Source organism: Diplodia seriata, assembly GCF_021436955.1.
Source record: "Diplodia seriata strain FDS-637 chromosome Unknown scaffold_5, whole genome shotgun sequence".
In the NCBI taxonomy this organism is placed as follows: Eukaryota; Fungi; Ascomycota; class Dothideomycetes; order Botryosphaeriales; family Botryosphaeriaceae; genus Diplodia; species Diplodia seriata.
In genome coordinates, this window is record NW_027117312.1 from 393,486 (window position 1) to 405,980 (window position 12,495).

General features: G+C 58.9%; 2 protein-coding genes across 2 annotated transcripts; both read right to left on the minus strand.

The window, feature by feature from the left end:
• Nucleotides 1–1,443: 1,443 nt before the first annotated feature.
• Nucleotides 1,444–6,277, minus strand: BUD2 (GTPase activating factor; the record flags this gene model as incomplete). The annotated part of the gene is made up of 2 exons (XM_066776576.1): nucleotides 1,444–3,302; nucleotides 3,358–6,277. 2 exons carry the CDS (start codon nucleotides 6,275–6,277, stop codon nucleotides 1,444–1,446), a joined length of 4,779 nt encoding a protein of 1,592 aa, XP_066632418.1.
• A 2,581-nt stretch (nucleotides 6,278–8,858) lies between these two features.
• SLS55_005126 (uncharacterized protein) lies at nucleotides 8,859–10,067 on the minus strand (the record flags this gene model as incomplete). Its single annotated transcript, XM_066776577.1, has 1 exon — nucleotides 8,859–10,067. The coding sequence occupies one exon, from the start codon at nucleotides 10,065–10,067 to the stop codon at nucleotides 8,859–8,861; it is 1,209 nt and encodes a 402-aa protein (XP_066632419.1).
• Between the last annotated feature and the right edge of the window lie 2,428 nt (nucleotides 10,068–12,495).

Consider the following 12,495-nt stretch of genomic DNA (forward strand, 5'->3'; position numbering starts at 1 on the left):
CTCGATGCATGCATGCGCGAATGCACACACCACATGCCTCCTCTCTCCAACAACACGTGCCACCCATACCCGCTTACCCTCTTCACTTTTCCTCCCTTCCTCCCTCTCTTTCTCTCTCTCTCTTTCTGTCTCCTTCTGGCAGTGAAGATGGATCTCCCTCCAACCGCTGTTGTGCCGCCGCTTTCTTGTAACGATCGCCCTGAAGGAAAGAGGGGTGGTGGCAGTAAACAAAGACAAAAACGATGGGATTAAGGGAAAGAAAGAAGGAAGAAACGGGGGGAGAGGATTTGCAAACCGGCGGTCCAAGGGAGGTGGAGGCGGCAGCGGCGGCGGCGGCGGCGGCGGCGGTTGCCTCGATACAAGCGAGGGGGAAAAAAAACCTGCCGCGGAGGATGGCATAAAAAAAAATGCAGATGACAGGTTCCCGCCCGCTGTCGAGACAGGAGAGAGGCAGGGGAAGGCAGGAAGCTTCCGTGAAAGAAGAAGGAAGAAGAAGAAAGGGCGGTAAGGCGAATAACCGAACCCTCCTTCAAGTTTGCAGAACAGGGGTCGGTCGGTCAACTTCGCCTAGAGAGACGAGAGAGAGAGAGAGGGTTTTGCTCCTTTCCCCTGTGTGGGGTATATGTATCTCCCAACCTTCGTAACTTTCTTCGTCAAAAGTCCATATATGAAAGGAGAGGTAGGTATCGTGCGCCCGTAAATGCATGAGAGAGGAGCGCCTCCGAGTCCAATTCAAGCAACGGACTCGAGAGGGATTGGGGAAAACGGGGGCTCTGGGGCGTCTCGTAGGGGAGAGAGAGAGAGTCGACGAGGGATGGGTGAACAAGGGAAGAGTGAGGTGTGGAAGACCGCCCCAAGTAAAGAATATCGTGTGTCTGGTGTAGGTACTAACGGTGGTAGGTTACGTTAAAAGGCCTCCTTCCTATCCTATCGTAGACATCATCAACTAAAAGGTAGTGCAGTAGGGTCCGCTATGTAGAAACAGCAAATAGTAAACAGCAAAAACAAGGTAAAAACACACAACACACAAGACACCCGGTAAATGCTACTTTCATCATCCACAGGCCGTCCCGCTCTCCCAACGCACCTCCTCGCTTTCGTCCACCAAGGAAACAATAAAAAAGATCAAAAACCCCCCCATTGACACCTCGGTCCACCTCTTTGGGGAATCTCTATGCAAGTGATGTGAAGAATGACAACGACAGGGTTCGTGAAAGGGTCGAAGAAAAAGATGCTAGAAAAGATGACCACTCTCCCAACAATGACAGAACATTTTTCGTCCCAAAAAAGCACCAATGCCACCCTTTTTCCAAACATTCTTCAATTGAAGAAAAAGCAAAAGGATGCAAGAACTCGGCGCCTCCCAGGGTTCGCGAAGAATTAATCAAACGCGTCGCGATGCAGGACAAAAGACATGAAACATGGGGACAGGGCTGGCGAGAGTCATTCGTCGTCAGCTCGCAGCTCGCTGCTCAAGTCCCCCATTCTCTCCCGCCCTCTCTGCGTGCCTCCTCTTTCTCGGCCCCTCTCCTTCTCTCTCTCCCGCTCGAGTTTCTCCCGCTCTTTCTCCGCATGCCTCTCCATCTTCCGCCGCTCGCGCTTCTCCTCCCTTTCCCGCTCCTTTTCCGACCGGTCCTTGCCGTCTTTGCTCCTCTTCTTGAACACCAGGCTGCGCAGACCTCTGCTTTCTCTCTCGCTCCTGCTCAAGTTCTCGAGCACATCGCTGTAGTTCCGATCCCCCCGGGCGTTCACTTGCGGTAATGCAGTAGTTTCGCTTTCCGACCCGTCCTCATCGTACATGCCGCCGGGGGAATGCTGCGTGGGGACGATGGAACCCGCCTGGTACGTTGAGATGGCCGTTGGCGTCGAGTGGCCATTGTCACTGTATGCGCTGCTCTCCATGCTTTGAACTCCAGTGGCCTGCGCGAGGGTTGAGTAGGAAGTTTGCTGAGATGGTCCGCGCGATGGCGTGTACGCGTGTGGATTCGCAGGATAGACACTGTTCGGCATGGTGAAATTACTGCCCGCCATGCCCCCTGGTCCGTTGATCGGCCGAGGCCAGTCAGACGGAGGTTGAGATCCTCCGGGGCCCTGGTAACTGCCAGGGCCGACGCTCTGGTGTGAGAGCAACTGCTCGCTAACACCCATGCGTTCCTCGAATCCTCCATGAGACGAACCTGGGGGCGTTTGTCGTCCGTGGCTGGCAAGGTCTCCGCCCATGCTACTCTCCCCATCATCCTCGATATCCTCCTCATCACTGGTCTCCTCAATGCTGCCTTTCACGCTCCCAGACTGGCTTGCGTTACCACCTTCGGTGCTAGGCGCATATCGGCTCGACGAACGCGGCGTATTGTTTGTAGAAGCTGCTGAACGGGCAGGGGACGATGCTGCGATCCGGTTGTGCGTAGCCCTCTGCGAGAGACTGCGGCTGCTGCCCAGCGTTCCCGCGGTTGTTGATGTCGTCGGTGTATCAGAGACACGTTGCGCATCGCGTTCGCGCGCAAAGTCCCAAGGGTCACGTTGCCAGGTCACATTGCCAGTCGCCCCTTGAATCGGCAAGCTAGGAGACATGGGGGACATGGGCCCGCCTTGAATCGGCAAAGTTCCGATTGTCGACGTTGGCGACATAGGGGCTGAAGGAATGGCAGAGGACGGCGCCGAGGTGCCCGATCCGGTACTCGTCTCCGTGTCTCTGTGCCTCCGCCTCAGGCTTCCCAGTTCGAATCCGAGTGGCGGAGATTCAGTGGGCACCGGTGGAGGATACTCAGACGCCGGAGATATCGAGGTATGCTCCAGCTGCTCCACCAGTTCTTCCCACTTGACACTGAGGGTGCTGCTTGGCCTTTCAGCGCGTTCGGCCCGTTCCAGACAATCACGTGTTCGTGCGTTGAGGGCGACGCAGATGTTGTGGAACTTTGCCAGGTCACCCTCCTCTTGCGCCAGGTTCTCAGCAAGCTCTCCCGTGTTGTCAAGCCACAGTGTTACCAATTCGGCAAAGTTCCGAGCGTGGTCGATGAGGTACGGCAGACTTGGGAAACCTTCCCTGCTGGTGGGTGGCAAACGCTGCAAGATTGCGAGCGGCGTGCTGTACGAGGGAGGGATCGGCGAAACAGACGAGGTGTTCGGCGAAATTGAGCAGATATCGTCAATGAACTTCTTGAATTCGTGCCGGTGACCGTTCAGGAATGAATTCATGGGCTCCATCCACTGTTCTTTGGCGCCAAAGGTTGACATGTTGGCAAGACCCTGAAGCGATTTTGCGATCAGAGTCAACGTGCGTCGGGCGCGCATCTTGGGGTGATCTATTGAATGTTAGCTGCATCCCGTGTCGTCGCGCCCTGGGTCATCCAAACATACCTTTCAGCAAACCGAACAGCTTGGGGTTTAGGACGGCCGGGCAAAAGAAACGCAAGAAGATGAAGCCGCTGACGGAACTGTACGTAACCGTCCTCAGGAAGTCTCCATAGCGGTCCTCTGCGCATGCTCTGATGTGCCTGAAGATCAAACGCAGTTCTGCAGGACACCTGTGGACACTGGAAGCAATGGCATCCCACATCTCCTCGGTCAGAGCAATGAGCCTCTTCCAATTGCGCTGCACCTCATGCGGGTCGCCGATGCGGTTCGGATCAACCTCGCATTCAGGATCACGGTCTGCAATCTCCTGCAACCTCTCCCCGAGGGTTTCTTCGAGGTACTCCTTGCCGAGACGCTTCATGTGGAAGTCGAGAGCCTTGGTTAACAATGTGTTGCCGCGGAACAACAGGTTTGCCTCGAGTTTGGCATTGTTGCCCAAATCACGGACGACCAGTTCGCGATCGCCAGCGTTGGAGTAAGTCAAGTCACCAGCGTCGCCTGAACCGAGGCGACGACTGAAACGAAGCCGACTGACCGAGGTTTCCTTGGCTGTGCCGTCGATTTCTTCCTCGACAAGGGCCATGATCCATTCGCCGGCTTGGCCAGAGACTTGGAAAATGTTGAGCAGGCATTCGCTTAACCTCTTGAGTTCCTGCGGTATCATGGTTGCGATTTGGAGAGTCAATCCATTGGAAAAGCGGTGCAGCAATTCTGACATCGGCTGATAGTCCCGCGCCATCAGGATCACACCTTCCTCTGCCTTCACACGAACGAGTAACTCGCCGACGGAATTGCCATACATGTTGATCATGGGCCACCACTTCTCCACCTCCTGACCGGATTCGAGATCATCAAGATAGACGTCGACTTTTCCACAGGTCTGGTCAAAAGAGATGCCCGAGTAGCCACCAGAACTGTCGTTGCCGGCAAACGCTTCCCTGGCCAGATCCTTGGCATAGATTTGAGCCTTTGCTCCGTTACTCGGCGGTGTCGTCGGTCTCTTCTTAAGCAACAGGCTGGCCGTTGACATGGCCGCCGGCAAATCCTGGAAATCGAACTCTTCCCGCCAGAATGGGTCGCCAGCGTCTTTGATCATGGTCCTTGCGCGAGTCTCGCCATCCAAGAGGACTTCGACGTAATAGCCACCTTGCAGTTCTTTGTTCCCTGACGAAGGCCGTGGCCCGTGATGAATGGCGCGGCCCTCGCCAAACTTGGGGCTCAAGGGTGGGCTTAGCCGAGCCTCGATGATGCGAACGTTGAGCGATCGTTCCATGCGGAACATGTCTAGGGCGCTTTGCGCTTGGGCCAGCTGTGACGATTGCGACCCTGGCGACTGCAAATCTTCTGGAAGACTGATCGAAGGTTGTTTCGGGCCGTATAATTGGGGTATCGTAAATGCGCGAAGAAGGACAAGCCAGACCTCATATTGCACCCGGGAATCCAAGGACAGGAAAATCGGTCTGAGAAGAGATAGAGAAGTGGAGGTGGAGGTGTACTGAGGGTAGATAGCAATGCAGAAATCGCTATCCAGAACGGTCGGATCCAGCCGCTGAACCGCACATCGCGAAAGCTGCGACAGCTGCACCACCGAAACGAGCGTGACGTCAGTGTCGGAGTACAGCTTCAACTCGCCGTTCTCCCGCAGCGTGCAGGAAACACGGCGCCACCTGCGGGCACCAAAGCTCTGCATGCGGGTCGCCGGAGCAGGTCGAGCGGACCCAGCCGCCGCGGCTTGGGCGGACTTGGGGTTGCCGGCGTTGCTGTATGATACATTTGTGTCCCAGAAAATCATCTTTCCAACTTTTATTATCGGTGCCTCCTTCAAAAGGGAGATCTCCGAATGCCGCCGGCTGTCGAGCGGTGGCCTGCCGCTTGCGCTTGAAAGCGGTTGCTGGGGCTTTGCCATCTTGTTCTGGATTCCTTTGGGGCGGATGGGTTGCCAGCACATGAGGGCGGCAAACCACGAGTCGTATTCTTCCTGTGTCGGAGGGCGTAGGTGAACCTCCAGGTTAGAATTGTGCAGATTAATATCGATATAGGCGGTGTAGGATTCAGCATCGTACGCGGTCTTGACCCGGCAACCGCGCAGGTCGGGAATAAGAGTCCGGTGATAGGAGTTGTCGTTCTTGGGCTCGTACACCAGACTGCCGGACTCTTCGTTGATGTAACAGTACGACAACGCCCAAGGGCTTGTGTCTCCCCTTCTGAAAGCCAGCATGCCCTTCATCCGTCCACAAGTCGACCGCATGAGTCTCAGTATTTTCTTTGCGTCCGAGGCCGGGACTGGCGACACCCACGAATCCGGTTGGGCCGAGTGCGAATGGGGCAGCGGGGAGGTTGTCCGCGGCGGCTGCTTCATGAGGCGTGCGCGCGAGCCAGAGTTGTTCCGCGACGAGTTGACGGGAGGCGGCGAGATGGTGGATGGGTGTCCGATGGAAGTGACGGTATCGTCGAGCCCTTGGAAGGGGACCGGGCCGGTCGAGTGGACTGAGCCGATGCGGTGACGGCTCTTGAACAACGAAGACGGCGAGCGGTCTCTCGACGTCCGCTCCTCCATGGTCCGGGTGCGCGGGCGGCTGCCCGGCTCGCGAGAGCTCCTCATTGCGTACTCTCCATCGTTTGCCGTCGCCGCATTTCGGCTGACCAGGCTGCGGTGCATGTGGTTGGAGCCGTCGTGCGCCAGGGTCTTGGGAGAGGTCGCGGGGGAGGTCGCGGTGCTGAAGTCGGCTTGCAGGTGGTCGTCGGGGGCATGCGAGAAGGACTGGTCGATGTCTGGGTTCGACTCGGGGGTAACCGGACGGATGGTGGAGGAAGATTGCGAGAAGGATGCGCTGGGCAACGGGGACTCGTCCTGAGCGTAGGGTGCGTCTTCCGGGACAGAAGTCGCCGTCTTCTTGCGGCGCGAGGGCCGGGCGGTGTCCATGATGCTAGACTAGTCGACGGCCGTGCGGGTGGTGCTTGGGGTCTCCCGGACTCAGGCAAACGGCGCTCGTTGGCAGAGAGCACGCCGGCCGCAACGGGACTGCAGACGTCTGCCACTGGCGCCCGCCGCGTGTAACGTGTGGTTGTGTATGCGTGACTGGCGAGCAGACTCGGCTGTGCGAGGCCCGAGCGAGACGCAGACCTGCGCGGCGATAACGCAATGAACACGACCCGTAGCGATGGCGAGCGCCCGCATTGGTTTGCCGTCGGCGAGGGTTCGCTGGTGTGGAGGACGATCGTGCTGGCGCCGCGGGTCAGGGAGGCATGCGGGCGTCGGTCGTGCTGGGGGCTCGGGGGCAGGGCCGGGGCGTTCGCAGCTTCGCAGGAGCAGGAGGCGAGCGAGAGGCTCGGCAAGCTCGGGGGTCTGCGTCGCGCTGGCGGTGCGTTCGCTCGCGCCGCAGTGTCGGTGGGAGGGAGGCGCGGCTCTGTGCGCGCGCTGCTGGGCGGGAATGGGCGGCGGTGGACGTGATGAGAGCGGTGTTTGTCAGGGCGGGCCTGGTGTTCGTGGTTCTGCCTTCGCTCGAGCGATGAATAGGGCCGGGCGCTCGTGCCATGCGACAGGGAATCGCCCTCAGCACCCAGCAGCAGTGCCCGCAGCGGTTAGGGCGCCTCGGAGCGGGAAGAGAGGCGCTCGGGCAGGCGATGCTCGACTCGCCTCTGGCGCTGGGTTGCGGTGCCTGGCCATCGGTGCGGCTCCCCCCTCCGCTGGAGTCCACCCAGGTGCATGCAGCGATCTGCTTGAGCACCGCCGTTGCACCGCGCAGGCTGACGCTCTCCCCTTGCGCGGCCAAGCCTTCGATCTGACGCTTCCACGCATGCATCCTCGCCCGGCCTCGCTCAACTGCCCAACGGCGCCGCTCACCGCATGCAGCGTTGCGCACTGAGCACCGCCGCTCCACGCCCAGCCCGCCGGCCTGCCGCGCCCGCCCCCGTAGCATAGCTAGCATAGCCGTCGAATCGCTGCCCTCGCCGTCCGCTCCCACTCGCCGCCCGCCCCGCCCACTGCTAGTCGTCCATCTGCAGCGCCCGTCAGCGCGTCGGGCGCGCCCAAACGACAGCCAAGGGACGAGGTTCGCTGCCTCTGCCGCCCCTGGAAGCACAAGACCCTTCGCTTGGAACAGCGCAGCGAGCACTCGAGCCACCCGCGTCGGGGCTCCCTGCGCCCTTTCTCATTACCGTGGCGCTGGGAACGGACAGCTGGCTGCCCGTTTGAACTCCAGCATTGCACAAGGGCCACGAGCCATCATGTCAATTATTCTCCTGTGTACCTATCTCTCCGAGCACCACATACGTGGCGCCTCAGGGCCTCGCAACGAGGTTTCGTCCCGGCGTGCCGTTGTTTCGCCCGGTGCCCTCGAAACATCCGCCGTGCAGCCACCAATGGCCTCGTGCTGTGATGGATGTGGGTTCCTGGTAATTACTTGTCCCCAGCCTTGCATTGCTTTTCTTTTTTTGTCGGGCGAACGGCCCGTACGGACCTGTGCTGCGCTGCTGCAGCACGCTGTATACCTGAACGCCGGCGTCAATGGCTGGGCAATGGGGCCAAAAAGGCCGTCAGGCACCCATTGCCTTGTATCAGACTGTCAGTCGGGCGCCGAATAGGGTCCTCTCCCTCGTCTAATCTTTGATTGACTGCCTTGTGCAGCTATAGAGCCTTTTCCACGTCGGGTGCTCTTGTCGCTTACTAGCCGGAAATGCACTTGCCGGGTTGCAAGGCTGATCAACACTTGGCTTCTTGGTCCCAGAAGCCACTCGGCCTTATGAGCACCCAGCCTGAGCGACAGGAGACACATGTCCCGTGTTCTGGCCCGGCGGTGAGAAGTTAAAACTCGTCGGGCCTCCGCCAATGAATCAGCATCCCGTCATCTGACAGCCCGTGAATCACTTCTCGACAAGTTGCCCCACTGAATTCGGTGCAGTCTCCGTAAGCAATGCGACTCTGCCATTCTCGGTGCAGCTCAATAACAAATATCTGAAAATCATGACGTGTGTATTGACCGTCATTCATCACAATCGGTATAAACGTCCCAAATAGGGGTAACAATCCGTCTCCATCATGCTCCAGCACGAAAGAAAATTGAACGTGTAAGATGAAAGATAGACCCCACCTACAGAGAATCATGAAAGGAGAAAAACAACCATCACCGCGAAGGGGAATCTGCCTGCTGAAAGAGCAAACCACGCCAACATGCGCCCATGGTAAATCTTCTGCCCAAGAGAAAAAGAAAAGAACATAAACCTAGAAAGTGAGGCAGAAGCAAACGGGCGTTCGTAGAAAGAAAAAGCAGAAAAGGGGTACTCCGCGAACCAAATCATACCTGACCATCTGCACAGGTCCATCCCAGCTGAGCATCCTTGGAACACCCAGACTATCCGTACCTGCACCTGCGTGCATCACCCGTCATGACGGTGGCCACGTCCGAACACATCAGCCCCTCCCATCACCCTTCAAATTCCGCGTACAGTAAGCCTGCCAAGCAACACGTCGCACCGTGTGCGCAACCCCAATGGCCCTGGCTTCTTTACCTAAACGGCGGTCGATCTGAGCCTTCTGGTTCGAGGCTAGCAGCGCTCATTGGCTGGCTTGGGCTTCTCGCACCGCTCAAGTCACCACTGCCAGTCTTCCTCAATGCTTGTCGCATAGTCTCGACCATGAGCTCACCGCCGCTGAGCGGCGGGCTGTAGGCGCCCTGAGAAAGAGTCGGACTTGCGGGCGCACCGCCTATACGTGGTGCTTTCGCGTCGATTCCTTTCATACTGGGAGCACCGCTGGTAGGGGGGCTCGTGCCAACACCGCGAGAAGAAGCGGGGCTCCGAACAGGAGACGGCGAACGATTTGCGGTCGATGAGAGAGACATGTGGTGGATGGAGTCGCGGCTAGTCTCGGCGTGTTCTGCCTGAACGACGTCTGCGAAGGAGATGAAGGAGAGGCGACGCACGTCTTCCTTGTCAAAGGAGCCGTAGTTTGAGCCATCGGCCCCGTCGTCCGTTTCCGACTTGGAGGCCACCTCGTCGATCGTTGGCGACGACACAGCCTCGGTCGAGGCAGAACTTGGGGGGACGCTGGATACTGCGGGCTGGTGCGCTGAGTGCATTACGATCTCGACCTCATCCGGGTTCAGGTGATCGTCCGTGATGGCCTGGGCGGAAGCTTCCAGAACCGGCGGGATGTGATCCTCTGTTTGGATATGCGAGGGTATGGCGGGCGAAAGTTCGCCCGAGAGGGTGCTTTCCTGCACATTGCGCTCGAATATTTGCGATGAAGCCGGCGAGTGGAGCCGCGGCGAGGAGGATCTGTAACCCCTGCTAGGGGACGCGGCGGATGAAGCATAGACGCGCGGACTGCCCTGAGGCGTGCTGACGAAGGCCTGGCGGGCATCGATGGGCGGCGAATACCTTGGTGAAATAGGACGCACGGCAGCGCGCAGAGGCGTCGTCTGCTGCTGCTGCGAGGCTGGCGCAGTCGCGTTCGCAGGCACGCCGGCGGGCGTGCGCGGCGGCGCCTGGTCCTGCTGCTTGATCGGCTTCTCCTCCCTCTTGTCGGCGCCGTCCTTCTTCCGCCCCAGTCCGAAGAAGCGGCGCTTGCTGGCGGACTTTGGGGTTGCGGTTGAGTCGTCGTGGGCGGCGTCGCCGTCGCCGGTGGTGCGGCGCTCCGGCAACAGGGCGACGGAGGAATTGCGCGGGCTGGGCCCAACGGGCATGGCCTTGGGCGGATCCTGCAGGGCGCTCATTGAGTCGCTCGTGTGCTCTGAGCCGGGCGGGTGGTGGTTTTGGCGTGCGGTGGGCGGGATGCGAAGAGTCGTTGGTGTTGCGCTCGGGAGCGGAATTGGGCGAGGGCGGCGCGCTGGGAGGCGATGGCTTCAGGGCCGCAGTCAAACAGGCGTCACAGCAGGCAGCGTGCGAATGGGCAGGAGGACACAGGATTGGCCGGTCGCAGGGCTCTTGGAGGGCTTGATGTCTGAAGAGGACTGACGACGTGGTGCGTGTTTGGCGGGCGCTTCAGCGCAACGGCTCCAAGGCGCGTCATGTGCCAAATGACCCAAACGCCCAAGCTTGTTGGGTGCAGTCACCATGGAAAGTCCAGGCCGCACCCTCGTGGCAGGCGAGTGGGGGATCATACGGCGGGGACCAGCAGAAACCTGCTGGCCGGCGCGCCCGATCGCCGCAGCCTCGCATCTTCACGCCCCTGTTTGAATGATGCCAGCAGCTGGTGCCAGGTGGGTTTCGCGGCGCCTGCCAATGACGGCGGCGCCCCAATGTCACGCAGCACCGCACGCCTCCGCCGGCAGCCGCAGGCAGCTAAGCACCGTTGCCGGTAAGGGTCCGCCCCGCCAAGGACGCGAGGCAGCGGCGCGCCGGGCCTGCCCTTTTTCCTGCTGCTCAACCCTCCGGCCGCGACCCGCCCTCGCCGCCACCGCCCACTCCAGCCCATCCACGCGCGCACTCGTGATTCAGGAGCCGCCGCCGCCTGTCGATCAAGCATCCAAAGCATCCCTATGACGCCGGTGGTAATGCTGATCGGCACCCGTCACGTTTGGGCTTGATGGCAGCCAGCACGAGTAATTCGCCGCAGCCACGACACCGCCTTCCCCAGCAGCCCGTCGCCGCAGCAGCATAATTGACCACCTTATCCGCTCATCTCTTATCGCCTGCCCGGAAATTGAACGTCGACGGCGCGTGCTAGGTAACGCCGTCTCTCATCAACGGGAAACGCAAATTCTCTGTCTCATGCCGCAACGGGCAATGCTAACGATTCGGGAGCTGCTGCGTGACCCCAACGCTCGGCCTCTCGGCCGTGTTGCCCGGGCTTTGCGCAGTGCCTATTCGGGTAAGCTCGAATCTGCCTCACGTATGCCGTCATGATCTTCTCCGACTTGATGATTTGGGGGCGGCCGCAGACGACGCCGCGCATCCACGCACCGCGGCGCCGGCTCGTCGTCAAATGCGCGCATGTTGGCCCCTGGTTATCTCGGTTGAGCCCGTCCTACCCGAGTGCTGCCCAATCTACGCCCGTCCAATCTTCCGGGTCCGGAGCATTCACAACGACGTCTCGTTTGGAATGGACCAGCAGTGTGCTGAAACCAAGGTCTGGTGGTGGGTCCGCAGCGTGTACTCACCGACTCGTCTACGGCATCCCTGTCGGTTTGCTGCCCTACCGGCTACCAACGTCCCCGACCGTTGAAGTTACCTCGACAACCGCAAGGCTACTCAGACCATACCAAGGAACATGTATCGCCCCACGGCTCATGTCCACGGGGCTGCTCCTGTCGGATTCCACCGGCCGTCCAGGTAAGTGCCGCCGAGGCCAGCACAGATAGAAGCAAAACCTGTCCGCAAGTGGACTTGCCATATCTTCCACGGAGCGTTTAGAGGCCCGGAGCTCTACTACTCTAATCCGGGCCGTTCTGTCGTTTCTAAGATTGCCGAATTGTAAATGTTATGCTAGTGCGGCTCGTTCGTAGCAGCAACGCAGTTGCCGAGGCTCGTAGGATTTTCCATTCAGCCGCCCGAAAGAACGATGCGCGTAAGGATTCTGGTCGTGCGCATCAATTTAGACGCGCGCTTCGTTAAACATGAGTGAAAATCCTGTATGACATTACCTCTACCTTACAAAGATGTGCCAGAAGGCTGCAAGGAAAACGGTAATCTAGATGGACATTTGGATCTTCACTTCGCAAGGGAGCGATATCTATAGTGTTGTTACAAATATGTGGCCGCTAAGTAAGTACCTTGGCATTATCTGTTTACTTAGAATGTTGACTCGTAGCCACTTTTGACTAGGTACTTTTGCAACCCCCAAATTTCTGTTGACCAAGCCGCTGAAACACTTTGCAATTGGCTCTTATCGAGAAACGGAGAGCACGTTACTCGATCATTGAACAGATACGTTGGAAGCTGAGCTCATCGTGCAAAGGCGGTTTCATCTACGCACTATCAATTCGCGCCTGATCACGAATACCTGTCAGGCCTTGCCAACCCGCCGAATCCTACCCTCGGCCGTTCGAACACATGAGACTCCTAGGCGTCGATGATCTGAAACCTCGGCGCATCAGTGAAGAAAGGGGCCAAGAGTGAACTCCAGCCCGTTACTGGCTGACACACCCATGTCGTATCCCTGTCTCCATCACACTTCTTTGTCTCGTGCATCCTTCCGTTTTC